General features: G+C 38.7%; 1 protein-coding gene across 3 annotated transcripts in view; it reads right to left on the reverse strand.

Moving 5' to 3' along the window:
* epha10 (EPH receptor A10) overlaps positions 1-20,111 on the reverse strand; it is a 187,626-nt gene that overhangs the window by 21,638 nt on the left and 145,877 nt on the right. Inside the window, exons 7-10 of one of the 3 annotated variants that reach the window (XM_077506454.1) lie at positions 19,227-19,509; positions 16,448-16,556; positions 11,235-11,360; positions 5,072-5,127 (exon numbers count right to left, since the gene is read on the reverse strand). In XM_077506454.1, the coding sequence (XP_077362580.1) occupies positions 5,072-5,127; positions 11,235-11,360; positions 16,448-16,556; positions 19,227-19,509 (574 nt within the window). Of the gene's footprint in view, positions 1-5,071; positions 5,128-11,234; positions 11,364-16,447; positions 16,557-19,226; positions 19,510-20,111 lie in introns of all 3 variants that reach the window. The other 2 variants (XM_077506453.1, XM_077506455.1) reach the window with 2 other exon arrangements.

Here is a 20,111-nt window from a genome sequence, read left to right on the forward strand (position 1 = left end):
GAATGAATGTCAGCAGAAAAGTCCTCGAAACAAAAAACCCTCTAATTACATTATGATATTTTAATACAAAGCCAGCATTGTGGTTGATGTATTATAGGCAACCGTGGGCCAAAATCCAAGGTAAGACACCTTCTGTCTCAAATCCAAACAAGTAATCACATCGGATAATTTCACTCAAGACCTCAGCAGAGCTGCTGTGACCTTAATGAGACTACTCAACATTTTTGCAGCTAATTGGCGCAGCGCTATTGACCCCAACTGTTTCTCTGTCCTAAACAAACCCAAAACACAAACCTACTCTCGCAGCAAGACTCTTGTTTCCTTTATCAAGCGCTGGTTTTGTTTACCAAGCGCTAACAACCAGCAAATCAAGTGGCCGGCACACAGCCAATAACCATTAACCGGCAGAGAGCGGCTCTCAATTAGATGACCTTTGTTAGCGCATGTTAAAGATAATCTTCCAGGAAAAGGCCAGGTAGTTTCCACAAGCCGGACAGGGGCTTTGAAATGTGATTACGGCTCGGGATCGACCTGAGGGATCCTATACTGGCGGCCTCATAACGGCTTATTGATTCCGCACGCACACACATATACGCCCGTGCGTAAAGCCACACTCACATATATGCCTATTATAAAGCAAAGGAATTCCTTTCAATTTAAAGCAAGAGATGAGAGAAAGATCGAAGGCTCTTTTCGCTCAAATTGGGTTTTCAAACACGACGGTAGCTTAAAGGGGGATGCTGCCCGTGTGGCCTGTAAAACATAAGCATGGGAACGGCTCACAACCTTCTGAGACGTACCCCGACACAGACACGCTTCATTGCCCCCGTGGCTGATTAGTCTCAGGGTTAACTGTGTCGCTGCTGGAAAAAGCTGCATAAGTCGTGAATATACTGTATGTATGGCTCCAAATAGTGTCAGGGATGGAAAACTTGAACGATAACCAATTCAGAAGTAGTGCAAGTACGGTAAGTGTGGTAAGTACATGGCCTGACCTCCATCACGGACCAGCCAAGCCCTAACTAAGGATAGAACAAAAGCATGAATGCTTTAAGACATTACAGTCAATCAATCAATCAAACTTTATTTATATAGCACTAGGGATGGGCGAGTACCGATAGCAGGTATCGGTATCGGGCCGAAACCAGCCTTTTTTCAAGTACTGGAGTATTTGTGACGTAGACGAGTACAAGCGACCGATGGCAGAGGGGGAAGACGCTAAGTGAGTCCTCCTTACCTGCAACTGACGCTAGCTTGCAGCAGTTTTTCACCAAAACTTCACCGGTTTGGAAATACTTCAAAATTGTGAATCTTAAACTAAAAGAGCATTTTTGTGTTTTATTTTGTATTGAAGAGTGACTGTGCTGTTTTTTTTTGTCAAAATTAAAGGAAATATATTTGTTTAAAAATATCTTTTAGTGATTTTTTTTATTCGGCAAAATGTACTACTGGTATCGGCAGTTGGTATCGGTGAGTACTGAGGGTCTGAGTATCGGTATCGGTCTGAAAAAACAGTGGTATCGAACATCCCTATATAGCACATTTTCATACATTCAAAACGCAAATCAAAGTGCTGAACATCCATAATACAATAACATTTTTATTTTTTAATTTTAATTATTATTATTATTATTGTTATTATCATTAATTCAATCTCGGGTGTAATAACCTTATTTATTGATTGAATTATTTTGTATTTTATTATCTGTTCTCATTATCTGTTCTCATTGCTGCTGGACATGTAAATTTCCCAGAGAGAGCCATCCCAAAAGGGATCAATAAAGTCAAGTCTAAGTCTAAGTCTAAAAAGAGAACGCCACCCCCATGATTGTACCCACAGACACACCCAAAACACAACAGACACACGAAAACCACAACATGGCGGGGCACAGAAGTACCCTGTAAGGAAAGGCCCCCAGGAGGAGTTCGTCCACAGTGAGAGGGATGAAGACCAGCCATCCCTCTTAGTTTGAAAGGCTCCCCCATGAGGAAACACTGGAGCTAAAAATTTAATAACTACCACATTTAAAAACATTTAAACACTAAAAGAAAACAGTTAAACACTATAGAAAAATAAATAAATAAAAACAAAGCTACAAAACAATATAGATTAAAATAGTAAAATTAAATTAAAAAAACAACAAAGTCAAGATTGGCATTTTCATTTAAAAGAAATTTGACGCCAATATTTTTCCCCCTTTTTGCTGAACCACAGGATGATGATCAACACACGCCATATCTGTGGGCACAATTTAATCCAAATTATCACTAGTTGGATCTCATTCACTTGGCATCAACCACCTCGATGGTGCATATGCATCCCGGGGGCCACCAGGGGCCAACGGCTGTTCTCGACAAAAAAAAAAAAAAAAAAAAAAAAAAAAAAAAAAAAAAGACAAAACGCAATAGCATTATCATGCCGGGCTATCTCCATCCTATTTTGCCAGTGATTTCCCCAGATGCTTTCCCTCTCTGTTGCGCTTGCATTTTTTCCATGCAATCACTTTGAACAATATCTAAACCTGGTTTATTAAAGCAGATTGCAGATGAGCCTTGATCCCGTTCGAGCAATGCCCACGACAACTCCGCTGCACTTGCTTTCTAGGTCATAGAATGGACCAACAAAAAAATATATTTCTGGTAACGTCAACAGAAACATTTTGTGATCAGCCGTAATGTCATGATTTTGCCAATGTCAATGATCTGTGAAATACGAAACTGCTGCTGCATAGTTTCCAGGGATAGACCAGGCCGATTATCGGCACCGACAACAATAATTTATTAAAATTTTCAGTTAAGCCGACCCTGGGAACCTTCTGAACCTTTTGTTTTTGTTCGACATTAAACAGAGAAATGTCAAAGTTTAAATTTATTTTTTATTTTTATTTTTTACACTTAAAAAAAAACAAAAAAAAAACAGAGCTATGGTATTTACTTCTTTACGCTTCCATTTACATTTTTATGATGTACTGATAACCTTGGGAGGTACTTGACCATTTTTTTTTTTTGAGAAATTTAAAATGTCATTATCTAAGAAAAAATGCTACATTTTGAAATGTCTGAAAAATTATCTAATATGCATTGATGCTTTATGAAATTACAAAAAAAAATATCAGCCTCCTTAACCACCAATAATCAGCATCAGTATATCAGTATCGGTCCTGGAAAAACCATGTCGTTCTACAGTATCTCTATTTTATTTCCCCACATGTGCTAGGCCGCATCGTTGTCACAGCACAAGCGATGCTGTTTCTATTGTCTTTAGTGTTAGAACAACACTCCATCTTGGCAATAGCCTATGTATAGGGTTCAGGGTCTTCTGAGTTTTGAATTATGCTGAAGCGAACAAACCATGAACAAAGTGAGGGATTCGGAACTAAATGGAAAGTAGCAACTCTGGCATATTTAAATGTAAATGATCTTTAATATACTGTCCGGGTTCCCCGTTTTAACGAGATAAATAATTTAAAAAAATATAAACATCCAATATTGCTCGATGTTATGATCGGGATCGGTAATTGGTTGTGTTTTTTTTTGTTTTGTTTTTTAATTCTTTGATTGGCCCCTAGACCTAAGAACAAATTACAACAGAATGATTAGGTGTGTCTCAATATTTTTGTTTCCATCGTTTAGTGCGGGCGGTCTTCTCCGGGTACTCCGGTCTCCCCGCACATTCCAAAGACTTGAGTGGCAGGTTAATTGACCACTCTGAATTGTCCCTAGGTGTGCTTATGTGCGTGGATGGTTGTTCGTCTCTGTGTGCCCTAGATTGGCTGGCAACCAGTTCAGGGTGTACCCCGCCTACCGCCCACAGCCAGCTGAGATAGGCTCCAGCACCCCCCGCGACCCTTGTCGCAAGCAAGCGGTTCAGAAAATAGATGGATGGATAGTTTGGTGCGGGCGACACTACCACACTGCATGACTATCGAAACCTTAATCTTGCAATGCAGCCCGCTCAGTCATGAGCCAGAAATGGGCTCACGGGAGTCCAAGGAGTGTGCGCTGGCTAAAGAGAACAAAAATACATCTTAGAGCCTATTTATGTGTGTGTCCATGTTCTCCATAAAAAGCGTTTTTTTTTAAAAGCAGGCCAAATGTGTGCATGTGCGTCAGCTTCTGGCATGTCTTTGTTTGGGCAGATTTAATTCCCAGCCGCATGGCTTTGGCTCATTATTCATCAAGCACGGTGCTCTGAAACCCCTCCCGAGGGCTCAGCATGCTGGGAGATTAAATAACGCAAATGAGCATGCACACACATACTACATTTGCAAAACTGTGCACACACAAAAGCAAAACTCTAAGCACACAATTACCACTTAAGCAAAGCTTTGCCATGCACGCACACAAACAGGAGAAGATATGTCAAACTACCCCCATTCAGTCACTGTCCGGCAAAAAAAAAAAAGAAAAAAGCCTGCTGGGAGTTAAGTGAGCAGGGTTTTTAAAAAGAAACGTGTACAACAGCCTGTTTTGGAATTACAATCTCTCACTTTTGACTTTCTCCCTATTTTCTTGCTCTCCTTATTTCAATCTCTCGCCATCACGCTTTGCTCTGCACACTAATCGGTTCCATCAGTGTGCCCAAAGTTAAACTAAGCATGCCACACTCAGAATTAAGAATTCATGCTGTTGCACTAAAAAGAATGTGTGGTCGTGCGTGTGCATGCGTATACCCATGCTTTACAGTATGGACGACCAAAATTGCCAGCACTAAAAATAAATCAATTAATTATTATATTAAATATATTTTTTGTATTTAATTTTTATTTTTATTTTGTTTCACTGTTATAAGTATATAAAATATAAAAATATATACATTTCAAAAATTACAAAAAAATATAAGTCAAAAACTACAAAAGATAAATATGAATAAAATAATATAAAACAATTCAAAATTATAAAATATTTTTTTTTATTCAATTTTTGAATTATATTTTTTTATATCTTTTTTTCCATTATTTATTTATTTATTTATTTATTTATTTATTCATGCATTTATTTTTGATTTTGGCAGTTTTGGTCTTCCATATTACAGAACTGTGAAACAGGAAAAGGTCCAACCGTCACTTACACTGGAAGTAAAGTTCCTCGTCTCCTTCTTGAGAGGCTTTGCTGTAGCCGCATTGTCTAAAAAAAGCGAAACAAAGACAGACATCAGAGAGCGTCCCATCCCGGTCGGGAGACACAAACAAGCACCAGACGCTGTTTATCTTGCCACGCAGTCGTTTACACGGAATGCGCAATAACTGTGAGATGAGGGAAAGCAAAGATGAGAGCGTCGAGCGCGGTGATGGAAGCTGCAGAAGAGTAATACAGAAGGCCCCCCCATTGATGCAATGGCACTGATTTGCAAGAGATGGATCTGAGGCTGAATGAGTGGAAATTTTGTCAGACACACAAAACTGATTGGACTGGAAGAGATACGCTATTGTTGAACACATACTCAAGGATACGCATTTCACACAACTCCCTCGTCGCCATAGGGGGTCAAAACAAAAGCAAACTTTACATATTGTGACTGGCTGCTTGGCCTCTTTGGCTTCGAGGGAAATTTGTCTCTCACATACACACACACACAAACTGAAAGGACCAGCTTAAGAAGTGACGAGCAGACATTTTGGCTGGTCTGCATGTTTTCTTGGATTAGTCAAATACTAGAAAGCAAATCAAGAAAAAAAAAAAAAAAAAGATCGAACAGACTTCTCACTAACAAAATGCTGACAACAATATATTTAAAAAAATGCTTTACACAAAACAAAGTCACGCATTTTATAGCACTCGGAGTTTGGGGTTTATATAACAGATCAACACTAGTTTATAGATGCAATCATTCCTTGCATTGACAGGGATCATAATTGTGTCAGGTAAGCACATTTCATGGAACAACAAAGTGGAAAGGGAACATAAATCATTGGAGGGTAAAAATTAAACAGACCCTGCGGAGTTGTTATCAGGAGTATCCTTGAGAATAAAAAGGATTGTCCCTTAAAATGCTTTCCATCATTTCATGTTTACTAGCTAGCATTTTCTTCAATAAAAGTGGAAAAAAATAAAAATGAAAGTATAGCCTCTAAGGAACAGGTGTCAAAATCAAGATCGGGGGGGCCAGATTTGGCATGCAACGGCAAATTATGCGTTGATTTCTTGTTTCTTGTGAGATTTGCAAGCATTTGTGTTACATTTTTAAAATAAAATGAAAAAGTAGTCAATTTTTTTTATACTAACGTCTGATCTCAAAACTAGTTATCCCATTAATTTTTTGTATATGCGTTAATATAAAGCCATTGTACATTTATATGCATTTATATGCAAGCAACTTTAGCTGACTTTTAGATGTTCCATTATGTTTATTACTGCATTTCTGCAGGTACACAACAAAGGGTAGACTTAAAACATTGATGATGTCATTCCTGTGCCTACTATACTGCATGTGTGTCTTTGGAATAACAAGTCAAGTCGTATAATATCAGCATGATACTGTTCATAGTGTTTGAAATTATGCATATGAGATTAAATTTAATAAAATTTGAGTTTTCCTGGGGAGTTTTTTATATATATATATATATATATTAGAGGTGTCAAAATGAGTGCATTAATTTTGAGTTAATTTACATTTCCTTTAATGCCACTAATTTTTTTCAGCGCACGATTAATGACCACCTCTTACTTGGTAACAAGTCCACTCGCAACGCAGCAGAGACATTTCAGAATCAGAATTTAGCAGTAATGCATTTATTAATAATGTATATATTTGTGGACACTGGGGTCAATTTGTATTTTTGCAATTTTAAAAAATGTGCAGAAGTTACTTAAAGATTAGATTGCTATTATTATGAAAAGAAAAATTCCCTGAACTGTCACCAATATCTTAAAAAATGCAATCATGCCATCTAGTGGCAGAAAAATGACCAACACAAATTAATATCACACTTTTTTTTTTTAATTTTATGAATCAATTTTATGAATTATGAAATTGGAGTATCAATGACTAAAAGATGCAGCCATATTTCGATTAGTTTAACATTTTTTTCTGTTTTTGTTAGAGTATAGAGTTAGAGTAATATTTTCTTGTTTATGAAGAACAGAAATAAAAGTTGCGATTAATCAGAAGTTAACTATTGAAGTCATGCGATTAACTACGACTAAAAATTTTAATCGCCTGACACCCCTAATATATATTGATTCTCTTGTCTGTTCTGTCGGGCAAATGCATTATATTTAGAGAGCAGCTGTTGAAAAGTCGCTCATTAGTGTCTTTTTAACAGCTGCTGGTGTGTCTGAAGTGGCAAGAACCTCTTGATGCGAGATCCTCTCAAGGCTTGCAGTCATATGTCAAGCGGTGTTTTAGCCACCTCAAAACAATATCACAAGGAGAAGCGTTTGTACTTGGCCCCAAAAAACTTCGATACCATTGAAGCCTGCGCTGCTAGATTTATAACAGGAGAAATAATAATGGTGTGGCAGCATTATTTCTTGACCTCGACCCTATTGAGAACCTATGGGGCACCCTGAAAAGCAAGATCGAAGAGGGTGGACGGCAGTCTGCCTCCAAACAGCAACTCTGGGAGGTTATTGTTGTCTCTTCAAATGGCAATACAGGCACAAACTATTCTGTGAACAAACCTCTTATCTCAGGCACTGAATACTCTTTTTAAAACGTAAAAGCTACTAAAAAATAGTAAAGAACACATGACTTGTATTTATGTATTTTTTTTTCTTGAAACAGAAGACGAGCCAACAACTTCCAGGAAGTTAACTCATTCACTCGCAGCCATTTTCACTGAAGCAACCCACTTCGCTCACGGCTGTTCTACTGGATTTTTACTGATTTTGCCGGGCCCACAGAATATTGGGTTCTATTGCTATAAAACATGGAACCGAACAAAACAAAGATTAGAGTCTCTTCTTTCATCAGGGAAAAAAAAAAAGTATATTTCTATCTGTTTCAATTTTGCAGCAATTAGCATTAGAATATAGCTAAGTTTCATCATTATTCATATTCATGGTGAAAACACTGACAAAAAGAGCTTGCTGCAACATGGTCCTGGTTGATCTCTTATACACTGCTGCCACCTGCTGGCCGTTTTTGTAATAACTACCATTGCTTCAAGCATTCTCTTCAGTTCAGAGGCTGCATCAAAGCCTTCTGTATGCTCTAGCATAAAAAAAAAAAAAAAAAAAAGTGTAAATATGTCTTTGGGAGCATGGTACTATTTAAAATAGAACATAGCAAATGAGTTAAGAGACACGTCCTATTTAAAATAACCACATGGAAACCAAGCATGTTGCATTAAAAGACATTTTGGAGGATTTTGCAATGAAAGTGACCAAAATAAAAATTAGCAGATTGGAAATAAGTAATACACTTTGGAAGTCACTACCTCCAAGATGGGACCAGTTCCGTAAAGAAAATCAAGTTGCAGTTTTATTAACAGTTGATTTGTTTCGACGCCTGTTTATCAAAATACTCCATGTGAAACTGCTCCGTGGCACAAAAAAAGGTTGCATGTGAGTGCATTTTTAAGAGATGTCAATGTTCCCTTTTTTTGGGGGTCTTTTTGCGTCCCTGTGTGAGTGTTCTCGTGGGGAGACGTGATCGAGGATGAGGCTGACACATCCCTCAGCCTGTGTAACAGCGGGGTCTGAGACAAGGTCAAGGCCCTGTCTGTCAAAACACACCAGCAGACACATGCAACAAAGATCCTCGGGGCACAAGCTACCACACATAGGAGGCCAGACAAGAATTGATAGACAAGGGAGCACACTAAAGGCGGAACGGGACAGAAATGAGGATGGAGGGCATAATGGAGCCAAGAAAAACAAGATCAGAGAGACGGAGGCGGGTTAGAGGCAAGGGAACGTAGTGGGGACATGGCGAGGGGAGACGTCAGTGAGGAAAAACCAGATTGACAAATGTATCGGGACACTTGTCCATTACGGCTCCTGGAACTGAAAATACAACCAAAAAAAAAAAGGGAGCTCTAACCCCGGGTTTTCACCGGATGCGGTTGCGGTGCGGTTGCGGTGCGGTGCGTCTTGACTGCGTGCTCCGGACGGGTCAATTTTTTTGTCAATCCACACCGGCTCCGCACAGCTGCGGTCCGGCAGCTCCGTCGCCGCCCACTTCCCAACGTGTCTCGCGGGACCGCGCGCGCGCGATCATGTGGCATTTCACAACGACAAACATACAGAAAGTCTGTGCTCAACAGAGAAGCAGAAAGAGAGGTGGACTTCTTTTGATTTAACCTTTTCTTCTTCTTCTGCTATGAGATTCCATGCAGCATCCTTTTTTTGGTTGTCCTTGTAAAGTATATTAATAACGAGAGTCGGGTCAGTGCGGGTCCACTCTTTATTTCTGTCTTTCCCGTCCGGCTGCCGCTCAGTACGGCAAGCGAGACGGGCACAACAAGCAATCGCGAACATCAAACTCACAATACATTACAGTCCTTATAAAAAGGATGTGCCGTGTCATATATTATTTTGTGGTTTTCCACCTCCAATATAAACCTCTCCTCGTCCATGTTCGCTGGTGTCTAAACCGTGAATGAGCACATGGCCCGGCGACGCCCACGTCACGTTTTGCTGAAAAACTTGCGAAATGGGAGCTGGCGAGTGTTTTATTCTGAAAGGTAACCGGAAATTTATTTTGAAACTGCCTCGGTCTTCCTGTCCCGCTCGATGTGTTTTGTGCTAGCTTGCCATTTGCCGGAGGCCTACCGCTGCGGCGTCCGGCAAAAATAGAAAATAGGTCTATCCTTGCGGCACGCCGCAGGCCTTCCGCAGTCGACACGCAACGCACCCGCAAGCGGTGTAAACTGCACCATTCGAATGAATGGAATCTAATTGCTTGCGTCGCCGGACCGCACCGCAACCGCACCGCAACCGCATCCGGTGTAAACCCGGGGTAAGAGTTTCCATTTTTCAGGGATGACGTCCAGGTTTTGGAGTCTATGTGTTACACAGTCACTGGAGAAAAGCATATACACAGTTAGAACCTGGCTCACAATTAAGATTCTTTTGAAGATACGCCAACTCGCGGTTCCGGTGACGTCACAACATCCGATTTGAGTCCGCAAATTATGATTCAAACAACTCACTGAATTACGACCCATTCGTATACAACACGACTAATAATTATAAGAATGCTAATCCATATTCATGTGAAAATAAATAAATACATGAATTAAAACAAAAAAGGTACTGTCCTGCAGATTTCCCATTGCTATTTGTAAACAACATTCAAAACGGACAGCAGCCAACCAGGAATAAGCATGAAACAAGTCCACCAATCAGGAGCGGGGGTACCGTACAGCCAAATTTGCATATGCCACTGATACTACTCATAGATAGTACTTGTAACTTGCCTCCGTGGCTTGGCTGGATGGTAAACGTTGAATTTCCGCTAGCATTGTCACTATCAAATATTTTTTAGAATCGAGTAATCTATCGCTTACTCAATCGATTAATCAACTAATCAGATTCAAATACAAAAGCCTTTAATGATTTAACATAATCTATCATGAAGGACTACAGAAATCAGTGAACAATTCCTGTTGATATGCTGAAATCAAATTTGATAATCGATTACATCCTACTTAATTGATTAATTTCAACAGCTCTAGTCTCCGCCCAGAAACATCCCTGACAGGCCAAAAACAAATCCTTTCAACAGTACCTTCAATAGATTGACATGACCTGAATATAAAACCTCAAAGCCCGGAAAGTTGTCATGCTGAATGTTGTGCTAATTTGCATAGATCTTGACAGAAAAGTCAAAAGATAGGCAATGTGAGGAAACAAGACAACTGAGCTACTAAAGGAGGAAGGAAATACGGAAGAGGGGGCGTCGTCACAGCGGGGTTAAGTCGCATAGCTTGAATCCTTTTCCATCAATTCTTTTGGAAACGTCAAATGTGATTAAGAAAAAAAAAAGTAGCGGTTTCTTTTTGGATATTAATTCAAAAACTAACAGTCGCTTTTTTTTAAGTGCATTTCATAACATGCTGGGCCACCGATCCGAGGTTATAAAAGGAACTGGGCCAAACAGCTTGACGAAAAGAGCGAGAAAAAAAAAAGAAGATACTTCTTTAGCTTATTAGCATTTTATTTGTATGAGGAAAGCAAAAGAAAGAAAAGAAACCACTAAGGGATAAATGCAATGGCAGGAGGACTGCAGGGAACTCAAAAGGAAGATTTAGAGGGTGGGGGGAGTGGGGAATGCATGCCAAGTGTACCTGGGCATCAGCTGTGTGAAGGGAGGAAGAGGAGAGAGAAGAGGAGGAGGAGGAGGAAGAGTGGAGAAGGATGTCGAGAGCAGCACCACGCTAGCAGGAGTTACATTGGAGGAGCTTGAGCAGACACTGCTGGGAAGAAACAAGGGGGTGGGGTAGGGGAGGGGCTCTTTTCAGTACTGTGAAAAGCTGGCAAAGCAAAGCATTTGGACTCATTAATTCCGTTTAATATTCAAATATTGTCACTGCTGGCAGGAAAAAATAATAATCATGGATCCTTATTTTGATGACATCTATTTATCTTATTTTGAAAAAAAAAAAAAAAAAAAAGATCTATGCTCCCACATGAATAGTAGATAAATATGGTTGCCAAGTCACTGAATTACTTTGCCAACTCTGTCGCCATTATCTCAGCCCAGGCAAATGCATTTCAAACTAAGATAAATAAATACTCGGATGCATCAATGACAGGAAACTGAAACCGAAATAAAGTAGGCTGAAGGTTGATAGTTCGAGAAGATCATTGTGAAGCGGGTAATTAGAAATAATTCACAATAGAACCTGTTCACTTGCTATTTCATTGCCTCTCATTGAAATATACTGGACATTAGCATTTTGAAAAGTAACAAAAGTAGTTGGGTTTTTCAAGTATTTGCCTATTTCTGAAAATGTGTCTGAGTTTGAATTTTGACCAACTGTGACACCTCAATTTGTCTACTTTACATACTGCAACTGTTTAAATTGCTCAAGCTAGCTAGCGGTGGCACCGTTAATTTGCAGTGTGGACATCCCCATAAATCAAAGAAAAAAAAAAAAAATTGGTAGATTTGTTGGGCATCTCTTTCAGAAGGTTGATTGCAAGAAAGAAGATAAATCTGTTTACTTGCTAACACTGAGTAGCCACATACTTAGCCACATGTGCTAGCATACTTAGCCACATGCGCTAGCACTGCCCAGTCCTCATGGTAACGTACCAAAATAGTTATTTAATGTACTATAATTCTTTATCCTTTGACAAAAGAATGTCAGATATAGTTTACTAACGACAAACTATGAACCGTTTTAGCGTGTGAAAAAACAATCGCATATGCCTACTTTAATAAAACAGTTTCATTTAATATTAGATGAGATCGTTTTTAGCAAACAATCCCAAACCGTTTGGGGTCTTCAAAACTATGTAGGGAGTAGATAAGAACCAGACAAACTGGCTTTTACATCATATCATAGTCATATGTTGCCTGTTTCTATGCCCGACCAATCAGAAACAGTCAGGAGCTTACAGTGACGAGAATATGCTAAATAGCTACAAGAGCGCTACGACAAATGTGCATGAGCAGAAATGAAACGCGGCTAAAACAAAAGTGTCACAAAAATCTCATTTTTGTCCAACTCTGTATAAGCCACAGATGACAACAAGCCACACTTCTTCTTTTCTCCTGGTATCTCCTGATACCTTGACCTTGCAGACATCCACCCACTCAATCTCACTCATACGCTGCGGTGTGACCACTGAAGGGTAAGCCATCCCTTTCACTGACCAGTCAAGGCTGATCTTCCTGGAGAATGTTCGGTCAATGCCCTCAAACTTTGCCTCTATCAAACGTCGTCAGGCAGTAGCGTGGATGTGTGTGTGCGCGTTTGAGTGATGCATTTGTGAGCCAAGATGGATTGCCAGAGAAAAAAAAAAAACAACTTTCAAAAAGTAGTACTTCTTCCTGTCTTGTCCATCGGACCATATGTTTCTCATTTACCATTGTGATATGTGCTCAATATAGTGTATGGTAAATTATTGTACAGCAAAATCAACATGGTAAACTGATTATCCCAGATAACTGATGCAAACTACATGCTAGGCTAGTCACAAGTTAATCACAGGTGAATGCTGAAATTGCAAAAACCACCAAATTGATTGATCACTTCAGCTGGAACCAAACTTGTTAACCGATAATGTATTTACTTCTCAGGATGTAAAACTTTAAAGCAAGCGAAGAAGGGGCATTACTATTATATAAGTATATGTTACTCATCTCATAAAAATAGCTTCCCCATCAATGACTGATACATCAAAATCATTGGAAAATGCCGGTATAAATGCACAGGATATCAAGGCAGGGCAACAACAAGGAGGTAGCATCTCATTTTAGTGCGTACAGGAATGTACAGAAGTGTGGAGCTGCCAATGTAAAAAATTTTTTTTACCGGAAAATATTTTTGAACATATTTGCAAATACGTTTAATTGCCCAATTTTATGCAATTAATTGCGATTAATCGCGATTAATCACATTTTTGCTTTTTCTTACTTCAACGCTTGTAACCGATATTTGCTTTTGGAATGAATGTAAAATCCTCAAATGCAAAGTATATTTAGGTCCAAAAAAATGTTCTATTAGTTTTCTCTGGTCCTTGAATACAATTGCTCTCCTGTAAAATACAACTATTGAACAAAACGATCAAGCAAGACTCGGCTTTACAGCCATCTTATATTCTACTCATAGAAACTATTCTTAAAACTTCTCGCTTACAGGTTTAGAACCTTCTTCGTATAAGTACATTTTTGGTAGTGAATGAGTTAAAGATCAGAAATGCGTCAGGTTTTGCCTGTATCGTAGCTTGGTGATGCAACATCATCATCATCATCATCATCATCATCATCGCCTTGTGTCCAAGCCTTTGTGCGAGCATCGCGTCTCATTTGCATGTTTGCGAGTCAGCAGGCAGATCAGTACATGAGACCCTCCAGCCGTGCCTTGAAGCTGGCTGCCTTTGCAAACACAAGAGCCTGATAATTGAGGCATCAAGCCATTCCACTTCCTTGTCTTCACACAAAACAGAAGGAGCAAGATAATGGTGGCTGCGGCGATGAACAATGGCGAACCCCGTTCAATGCAATGCAGTGATGAGGAAAAAGGAATGGGGGGAAAGATAAGCATTATTATTCAATAAAGCGTGATGTGTGCTGTGAATATTCTGCAACCACCTGTATATATGGCAGATTGTCATCTATTTTGTCGATTTCTACATTGGCGCTCAAGCATTCATGTGATGCTCTGCATGGGTTTCAAACACGTCTATCATGCCCATCCCATGAATTCCTTTGTGTGTGCGAGAGAGACAGAGAGCGAGACAGAGAGAGAGAGAGAGAGAGAGAGAGAGAGAGAGAGAGAGAGAGAGATCGACGACAACAGTTTGCCGGGTGTTGCGACTGACAACAGCCCATTTCAACACCCGGTTGACCCCATCATCGTGGCTTCACATTTGTCTCGAATCGGTCTGCTGCTATCAATATATTTTTTTCCCCGATGGTAATATCTGACAGCTGCCTACTCTCACTGGCCACCATCAGTTCCATGGGCACTATCGAATGGAAAAAGGTCTATCAAATATACTGCCAAAGGATAAGACCGCTTTTGACCGACACTGTCAAAGAGCTATTAATTAAACCTTATCACCAAAAGTCAGATTTGATCGAATAAAAATCTACTCTTCATTAGTAGAACTGCACTGCTTATTAGAAGGGATAACAGTATGCTCATACTGATGACACACAAGATGAATAAAACATTACATTTACTGACTGAGTATTTGTAAAATGGATGTACGGTATTGATGGCAAACCCTTTCTGTGACTCCTCTCTCACAGAAATATTTAAGATTGATGTAATTTTCTCACATAAATTTCCATTTACTTTTTTTTCAAGATAGTTTTCACACAAACCTGCCAAATAAACCTCATATGATACATATTCATTAGTAAAATAAATCTTATCTATTTGAAATGCATAATACTCAGATTAATATATTTAGGATTAATAAAGTATAATTACTTTTTTTTAAACTTTTACTGCCACGTTATCAAAAAAACAAAAAACAAAAAAAAACAAAAAAAAACAATGCCAGTGCTACACGATTTTGAGCATATTAACTCATCTTTCAAGGCAAAATACATTATTGTGTGCTTTACTACATATACTGTGCAGTGTGGGTACCAAATGAAAGATTGCATTCCATTCTTTCATTAGGGAAAAAAAAAGAAAAGAAAAGTATGTTTCTACCTTATTTCGTTCTTTAGGAATCAGTATCACTATTTCAAAATAGGTAATTTGAGTGACATTGAACTTTGTGACAGTTCAAGCTGTTTGAAAGCGCTATATAAATAAACTTGAGTTGAGTTGAAAATTGAAAAGATGAGGAGAAAACAATCTTTTTCTGAAAAGATATATTTTCTCCACAACAGTGACGTTGACACTAATATTTTTTGTTTAGTGACACTATGAATTAGATTTAATGTGACAAAGACCGATCCTTCACGTCATCCTTGGAAACGTTCCATTTAATCAAATTTCATCAGATTCCGTCATGTTTCATTGTAATTTCTTCCACCGGCAGCCCATTGAAAAAGAGATACAATGCTCCCATCTGCTGGCCATAGTTAGTGGGTGTTTTTGATTCCACACCCCATTGACCAGGCAGCGCTGCACTTAGATGCTGCACAGCCATATTGATTTAAAAAACAAAAAAAAACAAAAAACAAAAACAAAACAAACAAACAAAAACGTAGTTGATGTCATTTAATGTTTATGGCGGCATACGTTGTGATTTTACAAATCGTTATTAAACGTTTTTGGTGGTCAAAGAGTTCATTATTATTTTTACGTTTTTGTGATGTCTGCATTCACTTTATGCATTTTAAATAAATACTCACTTATTAATTTTGAATAATTACAAGTTATTGATACTAAATACATAAACCGAGGAGTATGCATTTCTAATAAATAGGCTTTATTAGACAAATTAATATGTATCATATAAGGTTTATTTTGGTAGGTTTGTGTTAAAAATATCTAAAGAATAAAGTAAATGGGAATTTGTCATGTAAAAAAAATTACATAAATCTTCAACTAGGTTTAAATATTTCTGTGAGTGCTGCACCTCTTTTCATATATCTGCTCATATTCCGGCAAATACATATGTTCTGAATCTAAAATCCATCGCGCAATTTTCAATGTGCTATTTGCAGATGCTTCAATAGAAGGAATCCTTTTATTTTTGGATTAGTGTAATCTGGATTACACACACACTGAGTCGATGGGCCATTGTTTGTTGATGTCAAACGCAGGTTTGTGTGACATTTCAGAAGAATAGAACACAGGGATGTGCTGTGTATCCAGAATTAATAATTGCGTGTGCGCGTGCGTCTCTTTTTAAAGCGCTTTACCTCCTCCAGATGTGCAGTCCGACTCCCATCGACAGCAGCATGACGAGCGCCGCCACTGACACGACAGCGATGATCACCACAGGACTCTGTTCGCTGGATGCCAGCGCCACTGCAAAAGCAATTGAAATAGATAGTTGATGAAAAGAGAAAAAAAAAAAATAGAGGTGACATGTGATTACATTTTTTAATTGTAATTAAACGCATGATGTCAATAGTTAACTCACAATTATTCACAAATTGTATGTCTGTTCTAAATAAAATGTACAATATTTTTTATTCTGTTTTCATAATATAAAACTGGAAAAAAATGTTTAAGAGAAATACGGCTGCATTTTTAGTCATTTAGACAGTAATTTCATAATAATTCACAACACCGAGTTAAAATTAAAAAGATGTACTGTATTGTAAAAAAACGAGTGTTATATTGATTTGTGTTGGTCATTTTCCTGCCACTAGATGGCATAATTGCATTTGTAAGACGTTTGGTGACATAGTGCATTTTTCTTTTCAAATTAAGAGTTATAAAATCTTTAACAGGAAGTAATTTGTGAAATTCTTTAATAATCGGGCGTTTTAAATATTTGTGGCGTTAAAGGAACTTTAACTCAAAATTAACACACACATTTTGACACCACTAAAAAAAATAATGAAATAAAACATATGACTAGCACACTTTAGCATATTAAACAGAAACATTAGGGACAACATGCTAAGTTAAGGCCTGAGTGTCAAGTGGTTTTACGACAAATGAATCACCTTTTTAGGGCCCTCAATGTGCCCGAATTTTTTTTATTTTTGCAAACATTAATACACATATTTAAAAATTACGGAATATTACTGCCAAAATGTACTTAGTAGTACTTTATGGAAAATTTGAATGATACCCCTCAACACCAACCTCACAGATCCGTACGAAATTTGGCCACTATGTATTAACAGAACATAGCACACCTGAAATTGAATAGCAAGATGGTCATTAGCCTGTCCCTCTTTGGCAAAAGTTTGGAATTTTAATCAAATAATTAATATTATGTACTCAGGTTTTGACATACATTAACAATTAACGGTTACTACGACAACCAGTCAGTATGTTTTTCAGACAGCATTGCATATACCCATTTCTAAATGCCACCTGATAAATACCGTTCAGTAATACGTGAGGATTGTGATGTCATGGCCCTTCCTCCTCTGCCTCTAATTAGCTGGTGATTAGATTGGCTAACTTGAGGAATGAGGACTCATGAGGCAATCATGAAGGGGTGTAAATAATTCTTCAAATAGTGTCCTGATTTGTGACAGCGGCTCAATGGAAGCACATTGCGCTCATACACCAGAGACCTGCTCATGGTGTGGGTTCGATCCCCGCTGGTTACACATGAACCGGCATGATCTAGTTTAGTTTTAGGAGCTAGGCTTTTAGTTTATTTTAATGTAATTTAATTAAAACACAAAAATGGGGACAAATAAGTTTTGGACTAACACAATGTGGAGGTCCAATAGTGACTGTTTTTCACTATTTTTGTTCATTGTTCACTAAATATTTTTTTTACAACATTATTTATACTGTCTTTTGATAAATTAATTTAAAATCTATCAGGCTGCTTGAGTTACCAGTAATAACTACAAACTGCTCTTAATCAAGTCATGATAATTTTATGGCTGTGAGCAAACTACAACCACTGACGGCGAGTGAAATGTATAACATTAGAAAATTGCTATACATTTAACTGAAATTTCACAATTTTTGAACATTTTAAAATGGTGGCACATGGTAAAAAAAAATAACGAGATTTTTTTTGAAAATTTATTTTTGTTTTTTTTCCATTTATTTGATTAAAATGACAAAGGGTCTCATTAGAAATAAACTTTTGCCAAAATGGTCATTTTAATCTTCTCTGAATTGCAGTCTCATATATTTTTTTTATGTCTGTCCAATGTAGCTAAAAAAAAAAAAGGTTAATGAAAGTTCTGTATAAAACACCACACAAACAATAAATACATAAACACACACATACTCATACTCTTCCCCCATGTCTTATCTCCAGCAAACTTGAAAACATAATATGTGGCATTGTCAAATAGTGTTTATATTTTGGGATGTTGTTGCTTGGCTCCATTTCTCGTGTAGTTACAAGGATGTTAGAGTCTGGCTGCCTTGAAAACTTTCTGAGGTCATCACTTGTTTGACACTTCTCAGCTCGCCCGCGGCAAGAATAGGCATCATCCATAAAGTTAGTGTGAAACTAAGACCTCTCTTGCGAAACACAAAAAGGTCAACTGCTTTTTGTGTAATATTCTGTTTGGCCCAAAATAAAAGAACAAATGAGCCATGCCAGATTTGGTCTTTTGACCGCACGTAGGAGATGCTGGCTGCGCGCAGCAGCTTTTAGGTAAATTTGCCCCTGCGTATAATGTGAAGCTGCACAGCACTAAAAATCCCATAGCTGAATATAAAAATGGTTGTTCCCATTAGAAGTCGGAGGCATAACGCACACACACAGAGTCAAAACTACACTCTGAGGTGTTATCAAAGACAAACTGTTTCACAGCTCACCGATAAAATGTCGAATCTTCACACATTATCGCAAACACTGTCACAATGCTGACTCTCTCTAACTCGAGCAGCACGGCGCATTGTTTAGGCTGGCTGTGTGCCCGCATACCCCCCCCCCCCCCCCCCCCCCATCTTAAGTCACCGCCTGGAGGTGCTCGGCTGAGAGGTACGAGCGTGGAGAAAGAGAACAGGACAAGGCCGATGAGGTGTTAAAAGGCTACTCACACTCTCCCAGTGTCTGCAGTTCCAGGGGAGCGCTGTAGGCGCCGTAGTCAATGGGAGAAGGGGAGGATGACGATGAGGAAGAAGAGGAGGAGGAGGAGGGATAAGCGGAGGAGGATGACGAGGAGGCAGAGGACGACAGAGGGGAGGAGGACAGTGATGAGGAGGGCGCCGGTGTCGTGAAGGGGCGAATCAGGAAGACATAAGTGGTGCCGGCTTTGAGGTTGTTGACACTGATCCGTGTGGCGGATGTCTTCACTGTAGAATAACTTTGATCCTTTTGCTCCTGTGGAGGCAGAACATGTAATTAGAGAAACAAAAATAGACGGAATCAGCGCGTGACATGTTCATCACATGGCACAGTTCCTCATAGCTTCAATGGCAGACTTTGAAATAGTTGCATGTGTCCCATGAAGGACAAAAATGTGTGCATGGATCTGTTAAATTAAGTCGGGTACACCTACATATTGAAAGTACTGTACAACAAGTAGATGCATCTCAATCAAATCAATGTTGCGGACAATAATTTATTTCAAGTGCCCAATTCAATTACCGTGGAATTCCACAGGTAACTAGGTCAAAGGGCAGCCACATCCCAATGTCTAAAGAAGGTGAGGCAGATCCTTAATAGTCAGCTGAATGAATAACAATCAAGAGCTACACTTAATTACGAGTTGACCTGCTTAGCGGATGTCTCTGGCAACAGAAGCCCAGTAAGGAGAAGGAGCCAGATGGACAAGCTCCTGCATATGCACATACAGTACAATTGACAAATAATAACAAATCAACAACTAGTAGAGGACCCAAGCTAGAAATATATATATTTTTTGGAACTAGTACATACAAGTGTTTTGTCACCACAAAATGTCAACGATTCAAATTTATGTT

This window comes from Festucalex cinctus, chromosome 19 (genome assembly GCF_051991245.1).
Source record: "Festucalex cinctus isolate MCC-2025b chromosome 19, RoL_Fcin_1.0, whole genome shotgun sequence".
Classification (NCBI taxonomy): domain Eukaryota; kingdom Metazoa; phylum Chordata; class Actinopteri; order Syngnathiformes; family Syngnathidae; genus Festucalex; species Festucalex cinctus.